Source organism: Aplidium turbinatum, chromosome 11 (genome assembly GCF_918807975.1).
Source record: "Aplidium turbinatum chromosome 11, kaAplTurb1.1, whole genome shotgun sequence".
Classification (NCBI taxonomy): Eukaryota; Metazoa; Chordata; class Ascidiacea; order Aplousobranchia; family Polyclinidae; genus Aplidium; species Aplidium turbinatum.
Genome location: NC_137482.1, coordinates 7,294,213 through 7,316,629, shown reverse-complemented (window position 1 = coordinate 7,316,629; position 22,417 = coordinate 7,294,213). Strand labels below are relative to the sequence as shown.

Below are 22,417 nucleotides of genomic sequence, written 5' to 3'. Positions count from 1 at the left end.
GTGTACAAACTGCATTTGTGTTTGAATATACGTCAGAAGCGTTTGAAAGTTGTGATATCTTTTGTCTAGAAAAATCATGATGCAAAAAATTGCGAATATTAGCTGATATGATGATTATGTGCCTGATCTGATACAGACGTTTGGCGATCATGGTCTTCCAAACTTCTCTGTCATTTGCCATTCGTACAAAATCGTTCGTTTTGACTGTTGTGTTTATGGCTCATTGATTCAAGCTTAGGCGGTTAGCTGTTATAAAAACGGTAAAAAAATTTTGACAAAAAAATTCACAAACGTAATTTACACATATAAAACTACCCAAAAATCATTTAAAAAAAATTGGACCTGTGGTGACCGAAACGGTGAAAAAAGGAGGACCGCAAAAGGTTAAGAAGGATTTAGTTTTGACTTGAAAAATTTCGTTAGGAACAGCCCCAGAAGCGATAGCTACACTTCAAAAAATGTGAACTCGCGACTGTGATGACATTGACGAAGTTATGAGCTATGTGTTGGCACACAGGACCAAAAATCAGTAATCTATATGCTGATTTAACGTTTTTCTATAAATTTTATCAATAGAATTTTACGACTGTTAGTAGAATTTCTCCGTATTTATATTTGTGATCAATACATATTTCGATGTAATTACAGTCATGGAAAAATGTGAGTGCTGATAGACTATGCATTATTTGCTTCTCGGCAAGTGAAAGCCCAATATTGAGCCTCCGAGGATGAGAAGTAAAGGTTTTCAGTAAACTCGGCCTTCTTAAGTAGACTTACGAACTAGAATAGGGTGGCCAGTTTCTTGGCCACCTTTGCTTCAGTAATTACGCCCGCCCAATCTATCATACAGGGTAAAGCGAGCGATCTTCAAACAAAAAACAGCTTAAACAAGGTTTGCATTATTGGAAGCTAACGCTTTCTCCGTTGCGCCATGGCTCCTAACATGCAAGCTAAAACTTTTCAATCATTGTACAAAACAATGGAACTGAACAGCTCGAACACGAAAACCAATTGCTTTTGCTCGAGTACATTCATCGGAACTAGGGACAGTACCATCCCTAATCGGAACTACAACACACAGAAGGGTAAAATGGAGTTTATTGCCACAAGAATTACTGTTCTGTGAATTGATACAAAGTCACAACAAACATTGGACTTTAAAGATAAATCTCTCTGAAAACGTGAATACAATGAAAACAAAAAAGATTCACAAAAGCGAAACAATTTGGGTGAAATTACTCACAAGAACTCAACTTTTACTTCGATGAAGTTTCTGCCAAAGACAGAATTACGAATGCGACTGAAAACGTTACAATATCAATGTCGCAAAACTATAGAAAAAGCTACATTTGTACAAGCTGAAAAAAACAAACGTTTTCGAAGCAAAAGTTCAGCGCAGGCATCCTGTTTACTAATCATTTTTTCACACAAATTCGTGAGAACTGCAAGCTCGCTTTTGAAAAAAAAAAACAAGTTGTGATGATGAAATCACGAGCAATCCGTAGTTATGGAAAAAAAAGCATGAAACAGTAAAACCAGACATCTCTGAATTTATTCACAAGGATTGGAAAACCAGTAGGACTGTTCATGAACCTTTTTGCCAAATTCATCTTCCGTGAAAATGAAATGTCTTCTGACAGGTGTCAAACCCACAACAATGCTCAGGGGCGTTGACAGGGGAGTCTAGGTGATACTTTTGGACTCGGGCCCGGAATATTTAAGAGGCCCGGATTAAAAAATTTTCCGCGACTTCAAACATTATCAAGATATAATCAGATCTAAAGGAATCGCCATCAGAGGTTAAAACAGCCATTTCAGCCGTTAGATGGTAAAGTACTGGACCCCCTTCTGGGTACCGGGCCCACTTCAGCTCTCTGGTGGTAAAATAGCCAATTTAACCAACAAACAGTAAAATAAGAATTTAGTCTAGTATAGTGATTTCCCTAACCACGAATATTACCCGAAACACGAATTTCAAAATAAACAGGCTAATATTTGTTCAAACTCAAAAACTGAAATGGCACAGGTAAGAAGATTGCTATCCTTATTTCTGCACTAAAAATTAGACCAAAACCGCTTTTCAGATTGCAGCAATCAGCAAATGTTTGACTGAGGACAAACACCTTTCCCAAATCAAATTGAAACTTTCTGACTGCCTGCACTACCTTTGCTATAAATTCTCTTGGGGTGAGCCTAGAATGACCGGTGAAACATCAATGGAATCCGGAAGTAATACTCTAGCGCCATGTGACGAATAAAAGTTCAAAACAGCAACCTAAGTTTTGCGGTTCAAGAAACTTTCAGATTGCGCAAGATTTGTTAAATGACCAATGACCATGCTTAAATAACATCAATAAAAGTTTGTACACAACCTTTATATTCATAACATTGTTGATGAAGGGCGCCCAACAATAAATTGGTACCGGGCCCAAGAAATCCATTCAACAGCCCTGACAATGCTTGATATCAACGACTCGGTTACATGTCTTGTAATACAAACGAATTTATTTTCACACGAGTCAGTTTAATCATAAACAGCTAAAAAGATAGCTAAAATAAAAATATAGATTTTGAATAGCTACTAGCTGATCGAAATCGATTTTTAGCAGTTTATGATTGAACTGACTCGTGTAAAAATAAATTCGTTTGTATTCCTTGAAAATTGTTACGAAACAAAATTGTTTGCAAGAAAAATAATTAGAAACGAAATGCAATAGAAAAATTTGTTGAAAAAAAATTAAAAATTTTAGTTTTAAATCCTCGAAAAACCGGATTAACTTGAAAAATTATCAAATTATCGCTAAAGAATGACTACTGAAACTGCAATCGGAAGCTCTTACTATTGCCGAAATCAAACTAAATTCCAACAAACTAAAACGAAACCTAGACAGAGGAGTTTGCGTTGAAATGAAATGTTTCGTATAACCCTAAAAACAGTCATTAGGTAATCAACAAGAAATATCTTAACGCACGTAATCGCTTTGAATAATCAAAATTTACAATCAACAGTATCCTAAGAGAACAGATTTCAAATACCTACAACCAAGGTTAGCAGCGTTTCAACGATCGGTGACGATGAGAAGACGGGCAACTTGGTCTTTCTTCCAATGTCCCTCTGCTGTTTCCTTTCATGTTTTTAACGCATTGGTAAAAATTGTAACAGTCAAAAATAAAATGGATTTTCTCAATGGACATATGAAATACAGTAGTAGAAAACGACGATTCGTGCTCTATTTTGGTCAAATACTGTATTACCATATTGAGCAATGTGGTATCAAAATCAAGGAAAGGCCTAACAGTAAATTACAATAATGGTCGTTGAATCCGTTAGTTATTCTACTATGCACAAACTACAATTTATGCGGTGTTTTCAAGCCAGATATTTCATGAGGTTTGGGAACAATCAACGTGGATTTCGTGCAATTTCATACTCAGATTTGTTGCAACCAGATTTGTAGCAAACAGATTTGTTGCAACCAACCGGAGACAACAAAACCCGTCATTTCAACGTCAACGCTTGCAGACGTTGAATCAGTGTAAAAATGACGGATATTGCTGTCTGGGGCATTACCTTGGAGTAGTACAAAGTCAATCTTTACATACTATATTAAAATATTGGAGAAACCTCAGGTTACCATAATATCAGCAGTGGTATATTAAAAAAAAAGCTATACCATGATGTTGAAGAAAACGAAAATGTTAATCAGGGATAAATAATAGCACACGCTATGGCCGATGTCAAAAATGCCAGTGGTTTGAGAACAATGCTTGTGTAAAAAGGTTCATAGGATCAAAAGCTACTGCTGTCAAATGCCACCATTGTAGCAGTAGCAGAGTGATAGGTTTAGTGGCCAAAACTAGCTCCTGAAACCTTTTTCATACAATTTGGCCTATGTACAGTATAGTTGCGCCAGTTCATGACAAAATTATATCAAACAAAACCTGTATAATTTATTTTATGCAAGATGAACGTTATATACTTGTCACCAAGAATATGCTTTCAATTAGAACAATTAGTTTAAACAGTCGATTACATGGAAACCAAACAATGTAAAAGATAGACATTTAAGCATCTTACTTTACGCTTTTAAGATAATTAACTTGTTCCAAGCAAGAGAAACATGATTTGTCTGTTTGGTGTACTTCAATAAACACTTAAAAAGAAAAACAATTTGAAATTATATGAAAAGCTCAAATTTTCTTCAGATATGATTGCGTAGATGCCAAAACATAAGCTATCTTATGTAGAAGTGATATGTTTTTTTGAAATACTTTGCAATAATACGACTGCAAGTAAACATTTCACACTGACAGCCTCTATCAACGGATTTACTTCGGTGGCTCAAAGTGTCGAACGGACGCGGTTAAGCTCCAGAAAGCTTTCTCAACTCGAAAATAAACGCTCTCTCCCAATCGATGAGATCTAAAGTGCCACATATTCTCACAAGCAAATGCATATACACATTCACACCTTTTGGTCTCTAAACATACTTTTACAGTCACAAACAAAAAAAAGCACAGGATAGCTTTCACGCGCAGTCCTAGACTTTAATGATATTCACACACGCATCTGTCACGTGACTGCGCACATTGTCAGCCTTTCGTGTGAGCACGCATGCAGAGCATTCCATAGATAAAGTCATGTTGACGATAGAGTATGAACTGAGACAGCAATCATGGGTGAGAGAGTAATGTCGCGTAGTTCTAACCATCCTGCAGGACAGGTAGTAGCTTTTTCGATGTCTGAGTGTTAGAGCTCTTCAGCAGCTTTTTCTTGCGTTGACTTCAGATTCGACAAAAGTTGTGACGTCAGTAAAGCACAGAATCTTTTTGTATTTTCTTAGAAGATGAAAGTTTGGTTTTTAGCAAGACGTTTGGTTCAATGTTAAAATGTCAAAAAATATGACAGACCAGTAAATATGACCAGGATCTACGAAAAACAGCGCCCCGAGTAGGCCTTGAAACATGAAGGCGTAAAGGGGTTCACGCGGAAACTGTGATTTTTACATCTCTTGCACAATTGTGGCGGCGTGTTGACGATAAAGTTACAACGGAAGTTTGAAAACATTGTCACGGCCACTGTATCAAGCAGTGGAATCGAACCCACGCTATCCTTCTTTGGCCTGGTAAAATAAGATATAGCCGGACTCAGAATTTTTGTCCGCAGTCACACCGTAGAAATCTTCCATTCCGCTCGGTTCAAGTTTTTCAACGTTATCATCGTCGAAAAGCAACCACATTCCGTGGCTTTTCACTATGGACACATAGTGGCCTCGATAAGGTCCCCTGCAACAAAAATTTATGTCGCATAAGTCGGCTTCTTAGCCAAGTAGAACAAAAACTGAAATTTTAAATATAACTGAAAATTAATTGAAGAAAATTTAAACCTTCCATTCAGCAAATCATACGCTTAGTAAGATCGAAATGTTTAATACCTCAAAAAGGTAACGTTTTTTAAATGTTGCGCAACATATAAGTGCTGTAAAATACCATGAATTCAATACGCCATTTCAAATTAATGTCAATGTACATCATCATCATCCATGTGTCTCTTTTTTAATAGATGAGACCAGACATTTGTCCCCGCTAGAAGGAGTGCGCCAGTTTTTGCAGTCAACGTCAAATGTACATCAATAATAAAAATTTAAACTAAACAAAATAACTCGACAAGTCTTACGATCCGCAGTGCACGACAACGGCGATGAGGTCGTACAATCTCTCTGGGTTAGATGCGTCATCAGTCGTGTTGAAAAGGCGAAGTTCAAATGGGAAGACTACTCGGTAGGTGAGCTTGGTATATTTATTGAGAGTGTCGCAATACTTGAACCGTTTTAAGTGCAGCGCTAAAATATTTGGCAGCTTCTTAATTCGCATTCTGTTGAAACAAATAAAAAAGTCAGATATTAACAGCTAAAGTAAAACTTGGAAGTTCGTTTTAATTAACATAGTACAACCCTTCAGGATAACAATTTAATTGAAGTCTAACGACATGTTATGATCCATGGTGTTAAACTCACGATGCGTATCTCAATCCAAACTATTAAAAGGATCTGAAAGATGAAAATAGAGTCCAAAATGCAGACACTAAACTCAAGAGTAAGCAAGCGACTTTAAAATTAAACTGTTTTCATCTTTTAGCGCTGAACTCGATACCGAAACTGCAAAGAATTACCAACTGCAATGTTATTTTTAAACCTTATGACATTAAAATTGAACATAAACTATAAGCTACAGACGTTTTCGGCCATACACACGTTAGCCCTTATCAAGTAACAAAAATATAACTGCTTATCATATCTACAATGAAAATGAATAACTGATCTAAAAACTGAATTGGAAAACGAAATGCATAAAATGAAACGGAAGAGCAAGTTTAATGGATTATGTTAAATGCCGTGTGGTTGCTTGGTTGTTTATGTCTGTGGTTGAAGAAAGTGACCTCTTTACCAAAATTGTATTATGACATTAAGAATATAACAATTTTATTAGCTTACTCAATCTGGGCTTCCTGCTTGCTCCGACAAACTTCACATGAATACTTATGTTCGCCATTCAGCATCTGCTGGTTACTGAAGACCCTGCAAAGCAACAACACACTTGATGAGCTGACAAGGTGCATGGCTTGAAGCAAAATTAACGCTTCCGCAAATCAACTAGTACTTTATCCCCACGTTAACGGCTATGACTACTGACTAGTCACTGGGAACCGAAAAAGAAGACAGAACAGATGTGGACACGCTTTTTAGTCACATTTAAACTGTTGTATTTTGACTTACTACTGAACTTTCTAGATAAGTTGAAACGTGGATTGAATGTTGCAGCGCTTGCAGCTACAAAACTAATCAAAATATGTGTGTTTTATCCAGGGTGTTTTACGTTCATGTTCAACATCGCTGACATAGTAACAATCTCAATTTATTTTCGCATTGTAAGCAGCAAATTTCACAAGAGTGTACAAAAATTAACTTCCATAATTACTGTACCTTTACAATCTACATAATATGAATTGTTACTTAAAAAAATTATTACATACCGGTAGATATAAAATTTATGAAAGCACAATGAATATAATGTAAAAGAAAAACGGTTTGTGGTTTATCCTTTCCCACACTTTCAAGTTTAAACATTTTATTTGGGTAAAAGTAAGGTGGGGTTCATCAAGAGTAAAATAAAAGGTTAAATTAGAGGTTCTTCACTAAATTTTCACAAGCGCAACAAACAAATTGTAAAGTAGTAACTTAACTGTCTACCGAACGACACATATAGTTACCAATAAATTAACTTTGCCCATATCTACCGCAGAATTCCCTTTTTCGTTTAGTTAACCATGATATACTTTCGTTTGTTCCAGTAATTGTTCGCGAGTTTTGTCATTAGCATAAGACAGACAAGGGCAAGGCGGCCAAGGCCATCAAATCTTGCTTGACAGCCCGCCAAAACTCATAGTGACGCCACAACAAGTTTTCCATCTTTGTCGTGTCTCTCAAAATGTAAACTGAAACTTTGAAATACGCGTGCTATGTTGTTGTGTGGTACAACTCGAAAGTCAATTCATTCAATGCGTAATCAATAACAGTTACAGGCAAAAATGTGATGTCAACGATGATCTTGACGTCAACGCAAGGCAACACGTATCGTATACCAACAGACCACTATCGAAAGTAGCCTAAATCAATTGAGTTGACATTAAACAAAATGCGCTCTTTCTTATAGATGGAATACTGAGCTTGATATTAAGGTCTGAACATGAAAAGTACCGTAATTACAAATTCAGTGCTTGCTTAAAGCAGAAAATAGACTACCAGTTTTCAGGCTATTGAACAAATCCATCATTTTGACATTGATTCAACAACCCATTGCCAGACACGTAAGTCAGCTGCTACCAAGCTCTGAACGCATGGAGCCGAAACAGCGACACGGCATTGTCGGTATAAGTAGGCTACAACAACGCATTACCACAAGCAGGGGATTATCTGTAAAACTCAACTCACCTTAAACAATGTGTTATTGAAGTATTTTGTTCAATTTCAACGGATAAGTCCAAAAAATCTTCGTCTTTGTTCTTTACCTGGTGAAAATATTTTATCTTAGTAAAAATAAAATGTATAAAATAAATAAGCAAACCTTAAATGGATGAATATGATATTTGCATAGTTTTGACCACTGATGAAACTTAAATATATATTACGTAACTGAAATGGATAGATATGTAGTTGTGATACAAACACATACAAGTTAGACAAAAAACACAGACTGAGTTGGATTGCGCAAGCATCTCTACCTGACCTATACTGCGGTTGCCGTTTGTCTTATGGTTCAATCAAGTTCACGCACAAATTTGGTAATAATTAACAAGTCGGCTTAATGCCTCGACACTGAGAGCCCAGGCAGTAAACGATACAATTTTTTTCATTGATTTAACGTTTCTAGATGTTGAATCAATTCAAAATGAACTGATTTGCTGGCTGGGTGTGAACAGGTTAAATTGCAACAATTTCGATAAGAGTTATCTCGCTTCTAAGAACACTGGGACATTATCAACATACAAATCCAGCGTTGAATTTAGGCCACTAGGTATAAAATCAGTGGTTTACAGCCTCTGGATAGTCTTTCTTTAACTTAGACAAGTATGCGAAACTGCCAGGATTAAACCCTCCAAGAAGTTTTCTCAGTATTCCCTCGATCAACCAAAAATTGCTACTAACCGTTTCACAAGTCAAACAACGTGTTATCGTCGTGTAAGTTCCTTGAAATATGTCGTGGATCCAAGTGGTGGTGTCTTCTTCGTCGTCGACGTCGCTATGGCGACTCGGTGCTGAAGGGCTATCACTGGTTTCAGAAGACTTGGAACTGTTTGAAATTTTCTTTGAATGCCGCATGCGTGACAAGAAAGAGAAACTTGAACTTTTGGATGGAAGAGTTGTGGCGTCGTTTTCTTTTGCGTTCGCATGTCCATTCATGGTCTTGGCATTTTGCATCGCTTTTTGTTTCGCGACATGTCCATCAATCAGTTCAGTTAAATTCAATGTGTTTTCGTCAGTCAAAGGAGAATCCACTGACGACACCGACTCGGAGCGGTCCGTTGAAGGAGCGGTTTCTACTCCATTAACATTGGGCAACGCAATAGTTTCAGGCAACGCGAAAGTGCTGTTACTGATTTTGGTTGGTAATGCATTCATGGATTTGTTTTTCTTGCTTCGACTGAAAAAGCTAGAGCGTTCCTTTTTTACGCTGCTAGCCAGAGCAGCCTTTTGCTCAAGCAATCGCTTTCGTTCCCTTTCTGCTTTCTTCTCTTCCAAGAGTAGAATGTGAATCGAGTTGAGAAGATGGTTGAACAGTTCGTGAGCATCATGCTGCATGTAATTGTCAAACGATTCTGAAACAAGACAAAAGCATCTGCATTTATGACAAAGTTTACCAATTCTTTTTTTATAAAGGCAAACAATATAAATAGGCAAGTACATTGTTTTGTAAATTGCGTTAATCAGCTTTTTCCCAATTGCTTGTATTGATAAAAAAAAAAGTTTTATACTTTAGCCAAAAGAAACTGCACAATCTTGCTAGGTGACAAACAATATATTGAACGACGTACAGTCGTACAACTAAGCAATTATCACTGGTCTACACCAGAGGTAGGCAACGTGCGGCCTGCAAGCTGCCCTTTTCCATTTTTTGTGCGGCCCTTCATCTTCTTCCAGCTATTTTTTTTAGCTTGCGTGAACACACAATTAACCGTTCTCCTACATTAAAAGGTGTCTTTGATGGCAGTAATGAGAGCCTGGATGGTTATGCTTAAAAAGTGGCAGTATGGCAGTATTGCGGAATTTTCATCTCGATTTAGACAATTTCGAAAATATGAATTAGTGTTTATTTGATGTGCGGCCCTCCTGTCAGCATTACATTTTTCTAACTGGCCCTTGTGTTAAAAAGGTTGCCCGCCCTTGGTCTACACGATTTTTGCGGTATGAACTTCGAAAACTGATTTCGAGTAATTTTGGGGTGCTGAATCCGAATCTGAGCTCAGATTTTGCCTATCACGTCAGGTTTGTGAGATGATAACAACAAATTGTTACTTTGGCAAAAATGGACAATTTGACGTTGCGTTTATCACACATACATATCGCGCTATATCCAGAAATCCAGGCCATGTGGTGTATAAGTAGCTGAAATACACCCACAAACTACAATTTTGACACCAATTTGTTTTCTAAGCAACAATATTAACCATGCAGTCATAACAAGCTAAAAGGGAGGCTAAAAGTATAACTGACAGCATTACATTTTTCAGCATTACATCATGCCCGTCACGGACTGGCCGGTTTCGGCGGAATGGCCCGTTTCGGCGAGTCCGATTCGGCGAGTCCGATTCGACTAGTCCGATTCGGCGAGTTCCCTATTCGGCGAGAGCCTTTTTCGGCGAGTGCCCTATTCGGCGAGTTTTTGAAATTTTGAAAAGGAAATTATCGGGTACCGTAGCCTAATTACAATTGCCGTTTTCACATCGTTTTAACGTCGCTAAACGTTGAAATCGTGCAGAAAGGAATAAAAATAAAATGTTTGAACTATTAAATTAAAATTCGTCATGTCAGCTCAGTTATTTTTATTTTTGACCATCATATCAAAAACAATACACGTCAACATAGCAAAGGTAGAAGCGACAAAACGCGAACGTTAAAACGTGCTTGAATTCGTCATGTCAGTTCAGTTATTTTTATTTTTGACCATCATATCAAAAACAATACCCGTCAACATAGCAGAGGTAGAAGCGACAAAACGCGAACGTTAAAACGTGCTTGAATTCGTCATGTCAGTTCAGTTGTTTTTATTTCTGATCATGATATCAAAAACAATTCACGTCAACATAGCAAAGGTGTAGAAAAAGGTAGAAGCGACAAAACGCGAACGTTAACACGTGCTTGTGACCGAAGTAAGTTATTGCTCGCTTTTCACTACAATATCGCAACTTATGGCTGACCAGCTTTCAAGTTTCAATTCGCTGTAATACGCCCGTTTTCGTGTTGCAGATGAAACAAAAGATGCGCATATTCCCCGCCTTTGATCGGGTTTCTATGGCAACGGACGTGTGTGCGCCATGCAGTTTGCGCGAGTCCGTTGTTGTGTTGATTATGCCGCTTGTGCGACTGTGCGCAATGCGGTTTGTACCAGCCCTTGTTACGTTGGTTAGTGGTAACCTCGGGCCGAGACTTCAAGTTCATTTTCACAGCAACCGATTCACTGCCGCAACAATTCTCTGCAGAGGTTTCGACTTTCGAAAGCGACAGCGAGACTGTTTGCAAGCGTCTGCAGACGTTAAATCAACGTAAATATGACAGATTTTTTTTGTCTGGGGTGGGATTGTAGCATCGCTACTCGTTCTAGTGATTATTTACTGCAAAGCTGTTGCGGTTTGCATTTAAAAATGTTTTCCTGCTGCCGATCGCTAGTTCATCTATTGTTTTATGTATCAATGCCGCATAAAAAGTTGCTCCCACGCGGAAATATGCGTGGGAGCCTGGTCCCCACGGCTTAGGCGCCTATGGTTAAAATGATTAGTTTGGATCAACAAATGTGTGACCTACACTCCTACAGCTTAGATTGAAAGGAAATTATCGGGTAGGCTACCGTAGCCTAGTTATCCCGACCAGCAAAAATTTGTTCCAAGAACCCAGTTAGTAGCCTAACAGTTCATTTTTACATTGTAGTAACAGAATGAAAAGGCTAACCAAGTGTGTGGCCTATCGTTTTAACGTCGCTAAACGTTGAAATCGTGTAGAAAAGGGTGCTTTTGCTGACTAGGATACGTTGAAACTGAGAAACATTCAAGCACGTTTTAACGTTCGCGTTTTGTCGCTTCTACCTTTGCTATGTTGACGTGTATTGTTTTTCATATGATGGTTAGAAATAAAAACAACTGAACTGACATGACGAATTTTAATTTAATAGTTCAAACATTTTATTTTTATTCCTTTCTGCACGATTTCAACGTTTAGCGACGTTAAAACGATGTAAAAACGGCAATTATAATTAGGCTACGGTACCCGATAATTTCCTTTTCAAAAATTTCAAAAACTCGCCGAATAGGGCACTCGCCGAAAAGGGCTCTCGCCGAATAGGGAACTCGCCGAATCGGACTAGTCGAATCGGACTCGCCGAATCGGACTCGCCGAATAGTAGCAGACCCGGTTTCGGTGAGTCCGATCCCTTAACAGGAATTTTTTCAATTTTTTTTTAGATTATTGGGTACCGTAGCCTAATTATCATTGCCGTTTTAGGGTTAGGAGTTAGGGGTTAGAAATTAGGAACTCACCGAATCGGACTCACCGAATAGTAGCAGACCCTCCCCGTCAATGTTTTGCATGAAACCACAAAGATTTAAGCAGGCCTATGGCATTATGGCAATGCTTGTTCAGTAACCTTATCAAAGCTGTTTTGGCCTGTCTAACACTAACCTTTCGCTATAGCATGCATGTGTTGGTAGTAAACGCAACACCAAATCCTTCACTTTTGGCAAAAATAAAATATTTTTGTTATCATATCTCAAAAATTTGATGTGACAGTAAAATATGAGTTCAGATTCGGATTCAACACCCCAAAATTACCTAAAATCAATTGTCAAAGTCCAAACTGCAGAATTTTTTTTTTGTTGACCATAGTATTAGTGAAGGCTACATAGTACATAACTTCAGTTTTAGTGTGAACCATCTTTTGCCTATCAGGCAACATTTTCTCATATTAAGAAAACATGCACTCATAACACTACAAACTTCTTTGACAAAAACATAAGTTTTCTTCATTTCAAGGTGAGTTTTCACACTAAAAACAATGACAAACATGTTTCAACGCTTGATTTGTAAACATTACATCATAAAGTATTTATATTTCTCGTTGTAGCCTACTTAATTTCACTGCCATAATTAGGAAGCTCACTGCTTATGATATTTACTAAAAACCAATTGGCATCAAGACATACTGACGCAGCTGTCGCAGCATATTCCACTAACTACAATAAATGTGATCAAAAAGAAGATGTTTATATTCAGCAGAGCAAAACCAATTCAAACTGATGTGACACGTTGGTAAACACAATAAGCAACATACCGTACTCTTTTCGCAACCTTGCCACAAATTTCTTGGGCTGGAGTACTCCACACATCTTTTTCTGATTGGCTATGCTGTAGAACAAATCACAGAGACATGACAAAAGACTTTCTTTCTTTCCATTGGAATGCTTTCCATTCTGATCCATTCGATATCGAAGCACTTGTTCTCGAAAAGGTGGACAAAAGAATAAGGCTTGCAGCACAGAATTGCAATAGCAAGTATTGCCAAACTGAAAATGAAACAAAAATAACATTTCATTAAATGCGATGTTGATAAAGTAACAAAAGCTGTGTTTGCAGTATAGCTTATATCTAAACTCTCAAAATTATATCCATCAAAATGCCATACTCTCACAAATGTAATTACTGAAGTATTATCCAATGGCGAGTCAAAAAATCACATGGGCAATATGTACACAAAAAGTCAATTTCACATTTGTTACAATACCAAGCATACTGGACTCACTGAAATAGTAAAGTTGATAAAGTAGCATGTTAACAGAATGGATTTAACTTTTTAGCAAAATGTGGCTAAGATAAATAAACAATGAGCTCTAGCAAAACTATAATAACCATGTTTTACCATGCATTGTGTTGGAAAATAAACAAGGCAAAAATAAAATCACCATTTGCTTATACTTCAAGAAGCTTACTCACATTGTGCAAACCAAAGTAGCGTTCATTAGCTGGAAACTGCTCAAGTTCGATATCCTTCATTAGTTCCGCTGAAGCGTTTGCTCCCTATGTTAGCAAAATATACATTAGGTTTTGTTAATGAACTACTTAGTGAACTACAGTATTACTAGTAGGTAAGGGTCCTATATTCAGTTACAGAGCTTCAGGAAGCAAAAAGATAAGGTAAGTAATGTATCCATAGGCGCCGACTTTTCAAAAACATTGAGGGGAGAGAAAGGTTATGACGTCATAACCATAACGCTATTTTACTCAACTAAAATAGCCTTTGCTTCAGCTTACTGTCTTGTTTATATTGACATCAAGATCGCAAGCCGAATTTATTAGAACTGCTGCTTGAAACGATTAGCTTCATGCATGCAGTACACCTAGTCGTAAAAATGTTGATATCGTTAGCTTATAATTGGAACAGTTGGAAAACAAGCCGATTTATTTCCTTTTCGTGTGAATAACAACAATCAAAACAGTGAAGTTATCGAAATAAAACGCAAAAAATCATGACCTCAAGCAGAGTGGAAACCCGCTATCAGTTTTATCAATCTCGTTTTGCTAATTTACTTAACTTCAAAGCGTTAACAACGGCAAAATGTTTTCTCTTCTGTTTTTTATCGAAAGTCTTTATAGTCTTTTATCAAATACCGTATACACTCGAGTATAGGTCGAGTTGTTCGCAAGTGATTTTCACCTCAAAAAGACAGGTTCGATTTATACAGGTGACAAGCTGTTGTCTCCAGCTCGGGGCAGTTTACAAAATGAACGCATTTTTGCTGCGGCAAAATCATTGCTGATGTAGATTACGGAGTGTTAAATGGCCTCGGCCGAAGTAAAAGTTTTGAATACATTTATTTGCAGTGATTCAAACTTGATTTTCAAATGTAATGATTTCTTGTCAATTCTAAACTTCATGCACTTGTTGAGCAATATATGCAAAGCTCACGGGACAAAACAGCAGAAATAGCTGTTTTAAGAGATCATTTTTTTTGAGTGTAAGATATAATCGTTCTTATTACGTAACATTCCAAGATCAAAAAAAAAAAAAATCATTGAAGTCGATGTCAGCTATTCGACTTATACATGGAAAAAGGAAATATCACCGATGTTCAGCTTAAAAGTAGGGGTTTGACTTTACACGAGATTGACCTATACTCGAGTAGCCTATATACCAGGGCTACTCAACTGGTGGACCGCGGTCCAAATCCGGACCTTCTGGGTGTTGATGGTGGACCTTGAGCTTTTAGAAGAATAATCTCATTACCACTTTTCAGGGCTTCTCTAAACAGATTTCTACTGGGAGGAAGCAATTTTTACTGTGATTATCCTAGTTGCTGGAGGATTTCGACTCCCAGACTTCCCAATAGTCACTCCCTGATAGTTTAACTTCCGTGGTTGCGTGTGAAATAACTTATTCACCAGACCGCTAAAAATACTCAACTTGTCAAACTGGACCTTTGTTAAAATTAGTTGAGTAACCCTGCTATATACGATAGTGCAGGAGTGTATATTGATGAGTGTATGAGATGCAGCTTATATATTTTCACAATATATACATCAATACAGTGCTTATTGAAGCAAAACACGGATGACAGTTTTGAAAAATGCATTTTTTCTTTAAGCTGTATTCACGTTACAATTGTTCGTTGTGTCGTAAGTTTGCTAAAATCGATTTAATGTTTGAAGTCACAAAAAATCTAACGGACGTTTACATAACTTGTGAAATCAGGAAAAAAACATTTAACCCCGCATTCGCTTCCATGCGTTTTGACATTGAAGTTGCTCCTCACCCGCGGAAGATAAGCAGTGTGTGACTATAAGCGTGCGTGCCGTGAACTAACTGCACATCTCAGTAGAAATTCACATTCCAGAGAAAGCCATACCTGTTTCGTGGGCAACAGCAACGTATGCTGTTTTTCACTTTCGGCATTTTTTAAGTCCGTTCAAATGATCTAAATCTTATTTGCGAAGTATTTTATCTTTGAAACCACTTGTAATAGCCATTTTTGTTGCCCCTCAACCATAAATTTACGAGAGGTGCCGCCCCCCGGAAGTCGGCGCGTATGAATGTATCATATTAATCCTTTGGCACTCCTTAGAGTGGGGTGGCCAGTTCCTTTCTCTTCAGTAGCAATGCCCACCAATTTATTACATCTTAGGAAGAAATGGGAGATATATATCAACAACTAGCTTAGTTATATGTTGGTTTAAGTTTGCATTGGTAAAAAGTCAGTACCTTATCTGCTGTACCATCCCACCAAACTATGTGCTCAAAGTAGAATACCATAAACTACAAGTAATATATCCAAACTCAAGGTCCAATCAGAACTCTGCTGTGATCTTTCAGCAGGTTCAAAAAAGTTTACTGAAGGTTTAATCTAGGACTTAGTTAAGTGTCATAGGTTGTCATTTCTAAGGCAGGCCATAGTTACTGTCAAACTTAAACATGTGGAATTGTGGGTAACAAGGAAAGCAAAAACTGACTTCCAAGTCTAAATTATCAGTTTTATAAACTAGCCTACCGTATATATATATATGGCAATATGGCATGTACATTAATATATCAAATATACAATAGGCTACATTGTGTGTTTGATTATAAAATGGCATCGATTAGAAAGTATATATATATTATACAGTCAACCCCGCTTAATCGGACCACATCGGGACCAAGCCAAATTGGTCCGATTAAGCGGGTGGTCCCATTAAACGAGGAGAACAAATTTTCATCGTTTTTGAAAATAGTTTAAGCATTTTAAGCACCTCGTTGGCGTTTACGCGAAGCTGTAGCTGCACTACCATTATTCTCATGCTTTGCCCATAGATCTTGCAATTCCCTCTCCTGTACACGTAGCCTTCTTAATGTTGACTTTGGTAGGCCAACAATCTCGGCTAACTTCCTCTCTGACGTTCCCGAAGGCTGGTTTTTCATTTTGTTAAGAATCTCTATTTTTTCTTTAAGTGTTCGATCTACGCGAGTTATTGCTGCCATTTTTATTCAAGCGCTAAAAGCATTCATTCATTCTTCTGTACAGTACAGTATTCGGTGCTGCATCACAATTACTGCAATTCTGATAGATGACAATTGACCTTATGAAGTGACAACAAGCGTTTGTTTATCTGTAGCCTACTTCACTTTAAAATGGCTTAGCGAGAACGTAGCACGTTGCCCACATCAACTCTTGACGCGTCACCTCGCAGAAAAATGTACAAAAAGTAAAAAACGTTAACCATAAAGGCCTATTTTAGGGCGGAGGGTGTTCCGTTTAAGCGGGGTGGTGGTCCGTTTAAGCGGGGAAAATTGTACAGAAAAATGGATTTGGATTCGGGACCAGTGCAAAATGGTCCGAAAAAGCGGGTGGTCCTATTAAACGTGGGCCGATTAAGCGGGGTTGACTGTACTTGTTTAATTCGGTTAAAGTTTTTAAATATTTATATATCACTTTGTTATTGTCGGAATGGCCCGTTTTGGTGAGTCCGATTTGGTGAGTTCCCTATTTGGTGAGAGTCTTTTTCAGAGAGTTCCATTTTCGGTAATTTAAAAAAACTTTTTTTTTAATTATCGGGTACTGTAGCCTAATTAATTATTATTGCTGTTTTAGGGTTAGGCATTAGGGTCAGGGTTAGAGATTAAGATCTTATTTCAAAGTTTAGCGACGTTAAAACGATGTAAAAGCGGCAATGATAATTCGGCTACGATACCCAATAATTTTCAAAAAATCACCGAATAGGGAACTCTCCAAAAAAGGCTCTCACCGCATAGGAACTTACCGAATCGAACTCACCGAATAGTAGCAGACCCTGTTATTGTATCATGTGAGTCTCCAACAAGTTAGCCAGGGGTAGATCTTAACTTTTTTTTTCACTAGCCCACCAGACTAGTTGCTCCCCGTTTTCACTAGCCCGCACGATTTTTCACTAGTCCGACCAGTTTACTGACTTTTCACTTGTCTGATGACGTATTAAGATCAGTGTTTTGGCTTAGACTGAAACTAACTAAAGGCTTTCAGATTTCAGTACGCACAAGAGGGCAACAATACGCGCAAAAACACCTTCTAGGTCACGGAGGCACACGAGCTCTTCAACTACGACAAGGCAGCAATCCAAAGAAGCCTCAATAGCGATAACTACGGTACCCAGCTAACACTAAGCGTTAGACACTTTGTAGTAACGTTGAATCAGCATTTGATCACGATATATCAACAAAAAAACGTTAATTTCGCTAACTGCTGCTTGCTGGGATGCTGACTTCTCCGTGCTGACCAGGGTTGCCAACGTGTCTTCACCAAAAAAAGCCAGACCTAGTCACAAAAAAAGCCAGCAAAAAAACAGCTGAAAAAGCCAATTAGTATTCATTAAACATATATACACATATAAAAAGTGCACAACCAAATAGTGTCCCACCGAACTTTGCCTTCAGCGACAACGCAGAAACATAGTTAATGAAAAGACAAGCAACTAGAAAAATTTCTAGTTTCGGCTTCAAAACGAAATTCGGTCGGACACTACAACCAAATATATGGTAGAAATTACTGCTCGAATTGACGCAGACCGAATTTTTTCCTAAAAAAAATCGCGAAAAATAAAATTAAGCCAAAAAAAAGCCAAAATTATGTTGGCTTTTTATTAATTTGACAAAAAATCGATGAAACGTGAAAAAAAGCCAGAAAAAGCCTAATTTTTCTGGCTTTTTTTATTTAAAAAAAAATAAGCCAAGCGAGTTGAAAAACAGCCAGATTCTCAAATTCTGGCTTCAAAAAATCCAAATTGGCAACTCTGTGCTGACTACTACCACGCGTCGTGTCTAGTGAAAATGCGAGAAAAAAGTAGTCACGTGCTCAGTCGACCGACTTTGCCGCCTTCTTCGTTTGCAGTATTTTAGAGTGAGGTCGCCGATCGCCATTTTGTAAACCAAAACTTTTCACCGGCGAATATTTTCACTAGCCAATCGGACTAGTACTGCAAAATTTCTACTAGTCCGAGCAAATTTTCACTAGCTATTGGCTAGCGGACTACCGCTAAGATCGAACCCTGTTAGCAGTTCTGAACTGAACAAACGACAACTGAGCAAGTGACTACCGAGAAGGCAACATTTGAGCAAGTGGCTAAAGTTGGTAAATGATGAAACTGAGCAAGCCGAAACTTGAAATACCACAACACAAGTAAGCAAAATGAATTTGACAAGCAAAGACCAAGCAAGACTGGCGTGAGCACGTAAATTTCATTTGCTAATAGCTGAAATGTCCATGCTGAATTGAAGCACTTGCTGAGTTGTTGCATGCTGAGTGGTCAGATGACAGTATCATATGCATAATTTGCTTGCTTGACCAAACAGGCTGAACACAACAAGGATGTTTAGTTGTTTACGTGCAGTCCCATTCATGTCTAAACAAAAGCTGCTATAATTCAGCATAGATTTATAGACCAACTCAGTTTAAACCATGTTTTAATTTAAAAAGACTCGTTTTTCAGCAAAACTTTTCTATGTGAATCCAATTAACTCTCAACTATGAAAAAACATGTGCTTACATAACCAATACAATTAAGCAATATTAATTACTCACCATATTAAATGACAAGCACCCCTTCATGAACTACTCTGAGCTGCTTAAGCAAGCAACACACAACAGAGAAAAAATTGTTTATATTACACAACCTTGAAGCAAAAGCTGTAACATAAAAAACCACTATATCTATTGATTAGGCTACTTCAACCTTTTTCAATAACCACCACTAGTTGTGGCATAAATGCACAGCAGAAAAAAGTAAAACTATAAAAAAGCTTGACTCACTTAAAACTAACTCAGATCTATACTATAAGAGGCAAAGGTCCCATATTCACTTACTCATCTATATTATATAGTATATTATACTATAAAAGGCAAAAGTGAAAGTTCCATATTCAGTTACTGAGCTTTGGTGCTTACGTAGTAACGTACCACAAACAGGAAAATGTCACATGGAGATATCCATGGCCATTGCCCATACCAGTGTACCTACTGCACTGAGGAGACCGGAAGGTCGAAACGGTGTGCACTGTCTGCAGTTATGGTCACTCTTGGCTTATGCCGATTGAGCACTTTACTGGAGACACCTTGCTATGCATTGCACAAAGCTCACTGCTTGCAGTTTGAGCACTTTGGCAAGGTTGGCAATACACTAGTACTATTTTTGGCGCTTACGTACCACAAGTAGGAAAATGTCACATGAAGGTATCCAATGGATACCTACTATCCATGGCCATACCAGTGTACCTACTGCACTGAGGAGACCGGAAGGTCGAAACGGTGTGCACTGTCTGCAGTTATATATTATATATATATATTCCATTTTTGGAGTTTAGGTTCCACAAATGGGAAAACGTCACATGGAGGTATATATCTCCATGGCCATACCAGTGTAGACCTACTTACTGAGGAGTCCAGAAAGCCGAAACGGTGTGCACTGTCTGCAGTTATATGATAAAATATATATGAGAAGTCAGAAAGTTTATTTAGGTGCACAAAAACAGCAATGTAGACAAAACAACGAACAAGAAAAACATATATATGCGAACAAGACAGCACACCAGGAGGCCTCGAATAATGAATGCCTTTTCCTAAAGCACAAACTTATAAAAAAAATTAAATATAACATTATGGCTAAACTGTGAGTATCCACTTTTAGGGTGTTTGATTAGTATTAATACCACATACTTAAATTGTTTCGAATTAAACAGAAGGGTGGACAACTTTCCTTGTTGAGTTACAACAATTAGAGTTTACACGTTGAGCGCTGACTAGTGACTGCTTCTACATGGGCTATTGGGCTAACCATTGACCAAACACAATTAAAAAAAAAACTGCACAGACTATCTCAGAGAACCTTTATGAAGCCAATCAGTTAGTTGCATCTATAGTTACGCAGGTGCTTGTCCTTGTCATGCACAGTGCAAGCAGCATAATTTGCACTGTGGTTGTGACACACGCAAATTCTACTTTATTATTGCTGATGAAGAGATGCTAACAATACATTGTCTCATAAAGACTGCAAACAATTGTGCTTTTTTTGTAAATCCCTGCTCTGTTATGGCATTCATTGTTTTCGTGTTAATAGGGAAACACATATACAATATACATTATACAAACAAACTGAGCTCAGCCAAACGCTGTCTTGCAACCCCTTGGTTACTTTTTGCAGTGTCAGTAGAACGGGTTCCAGATGTTACGTCCCTGAGATCTTTTGTTCCAACGTTTCGGCCCTACAAAACATCGGCTACTTTGGTGGAAAGTGCGAGATTGAGAGTGGAAAAACACTGCCGAAAGATCTCAGGGACGAAACATCTGGCAAGCGTGCGAGATTGAGAGTTGCAAAACACCGCAACCGAAAAAAAGTTTTATTCAAAGTGAAACTTGAATTGGATGAAAAGTCGGCATGTAGGCCTAGCTGTAGCTGTACTTTAGACTGTAGCTAACCCGAGCAACCGCACGAACGCCCCAACCACGCGACGGTGCCCTTGTCATTTCATGACAAGACGAATCGCAGACCAAAAGGCTTACTCTCAACAAATCGCAGTCGAAATACTGTTCTAGCGATCACGACACCCCGGTTTTCAACTAGGTTGTCCGCAGATCATTCGGCGCCCTACCTCGACACCTTGGCCGCGACCGACCTGAGCAGCCTCTCTGCAGCTTCGCCGAAAAAAAGACGATTGCCCGCTTCAGACCGGGCGTGAACAAATCGTCGCTTGTCAGGAAGGAATACGACTTAGAGGCGTTCACTCGTAAGCCCGCGAAGCTACCGTTGGTCGCTCGCCAAAGCTTAAGGGTCGAAACGTTGGGACGAAAGATCTCAAGGACGAAACATCTAGAAAACTAGGGCCGAAACGAAAGATCTCAGGGACGAAACATCTGGCAAGCAGTAAAACAGGGACAAGTGAAAGAGTGACAGTTGCATTTAAATCGTCATAAATTGTTATTTTGGGGGCAAACTTTGTAGCCTAACTATACGTCACTTGGATTTGATTTGTTAAATTTGGGTGCAACCTAATTCATACCATGAATAATTTGTACCGTCAGTTCGTACAGTCTTGAAAAGATCGAGAGAAAAAATTAAAAAAAGCCGTAGTCGCTGATCGCAGTTTCCGCAAACATTTAAAAAGGATTAGGGTATCTGAGTATCGGTATCTGCAAACAAACAAACTGAAAAGATCGAGAGAAAAAAATAGAACATTGCTGATCTCAGTTTCCGTTTTTCCACAAACATTTAAAAATTTTCGGTAATGCAAACATTTTAAAATTTCCGGTAATGATCCTAAGAGTTTGCCGAAGTCGCTGATTGCAGTTTCTGCAAACATTTTAAAAGGGTTAGGGTTGATCTGAGTTTCCACAAACATTTTAAAAGGATTAGGGGTTAGGGTTGATCGGAGTTTCCGCAAACATTTTAAAATTTCTTAAATGATTTTAAGAGTTTTTGTTTGTTTGCAGAAAATTATAAAATGTTTGCGGAAACTGCAATCAGCGACTTCGGCTTATATAATTTTTTCTCTCGATCTTTTCAAGGTACGAACTGACGGTACGAATTGTTCATGGTACGAATTAGGTTGTTTCGTTAAATTTCATCTGAAGAAAACCTTATTGACCTAATGTGCTATT

At 38.1% G+C, this 22,417-nt stretch overlaps 1 protein-coding gene across 1 annotated transcript; it reads right to left on the bottom strand.

Moving 5' to 3' along the window:
• Positions 1–1,081: 1,081 nt before the first annotated feature.
• Positions 1,082–19,427, bottom strand: LOC145779398 (ubiquitin carboxyl-terminal hydrolase 12A-like). Its single transcript, XM_082590977.1, has 8 exons — positions 19,349–19,427; positions 13,758–13,841; positions 13,099–13,330; positions 8,706–9,376; positions 7,992–8,068; positions 6,495–6,578; positions 5,678–5,875; positions 1,082–5,286 (listed from the first exon to the last, which is right to left on the bottom strand). The coding sequence occupies exons 1-8, from the start codon at positions 19,373–19,375 to the stop codon at positions 5,109–5,111; spliced, it is 1,551 nt and encodes a 516-aa protein (XP_082447103.1). The 5' UTR covers positions 19,376–19,427; the 3' UTR covers positions 1,082–5,108.
• Between the last annotated feature and the right edge of the window lie 2,990 nt (positions 19,428–22,417).

Excerpts from the sequence above, each read along its gene's own strand:
- LOC145779398 (XM_082590977.1), bottom strand. The coding sequence starts at position 19,375 with ATGAAGGGGTGCTTGTCATTTAATATG. Across the intron at positions 5,876-6,494 it reads AAGCAGGAAGCCCAGATTGA|AATGCGAATTAAGAAGCTGC; the intron begins GTAAGCTAATAA and ends TTGTTTCAACAG. Across the intron at positions 5,287-5,677 it reads GTTGTCGTGCACTGCGGATC|GGGACCTTATCGAGGCCACT; the intron begins GTAAGACTTGTC and ends TTTTTGTTGCAG.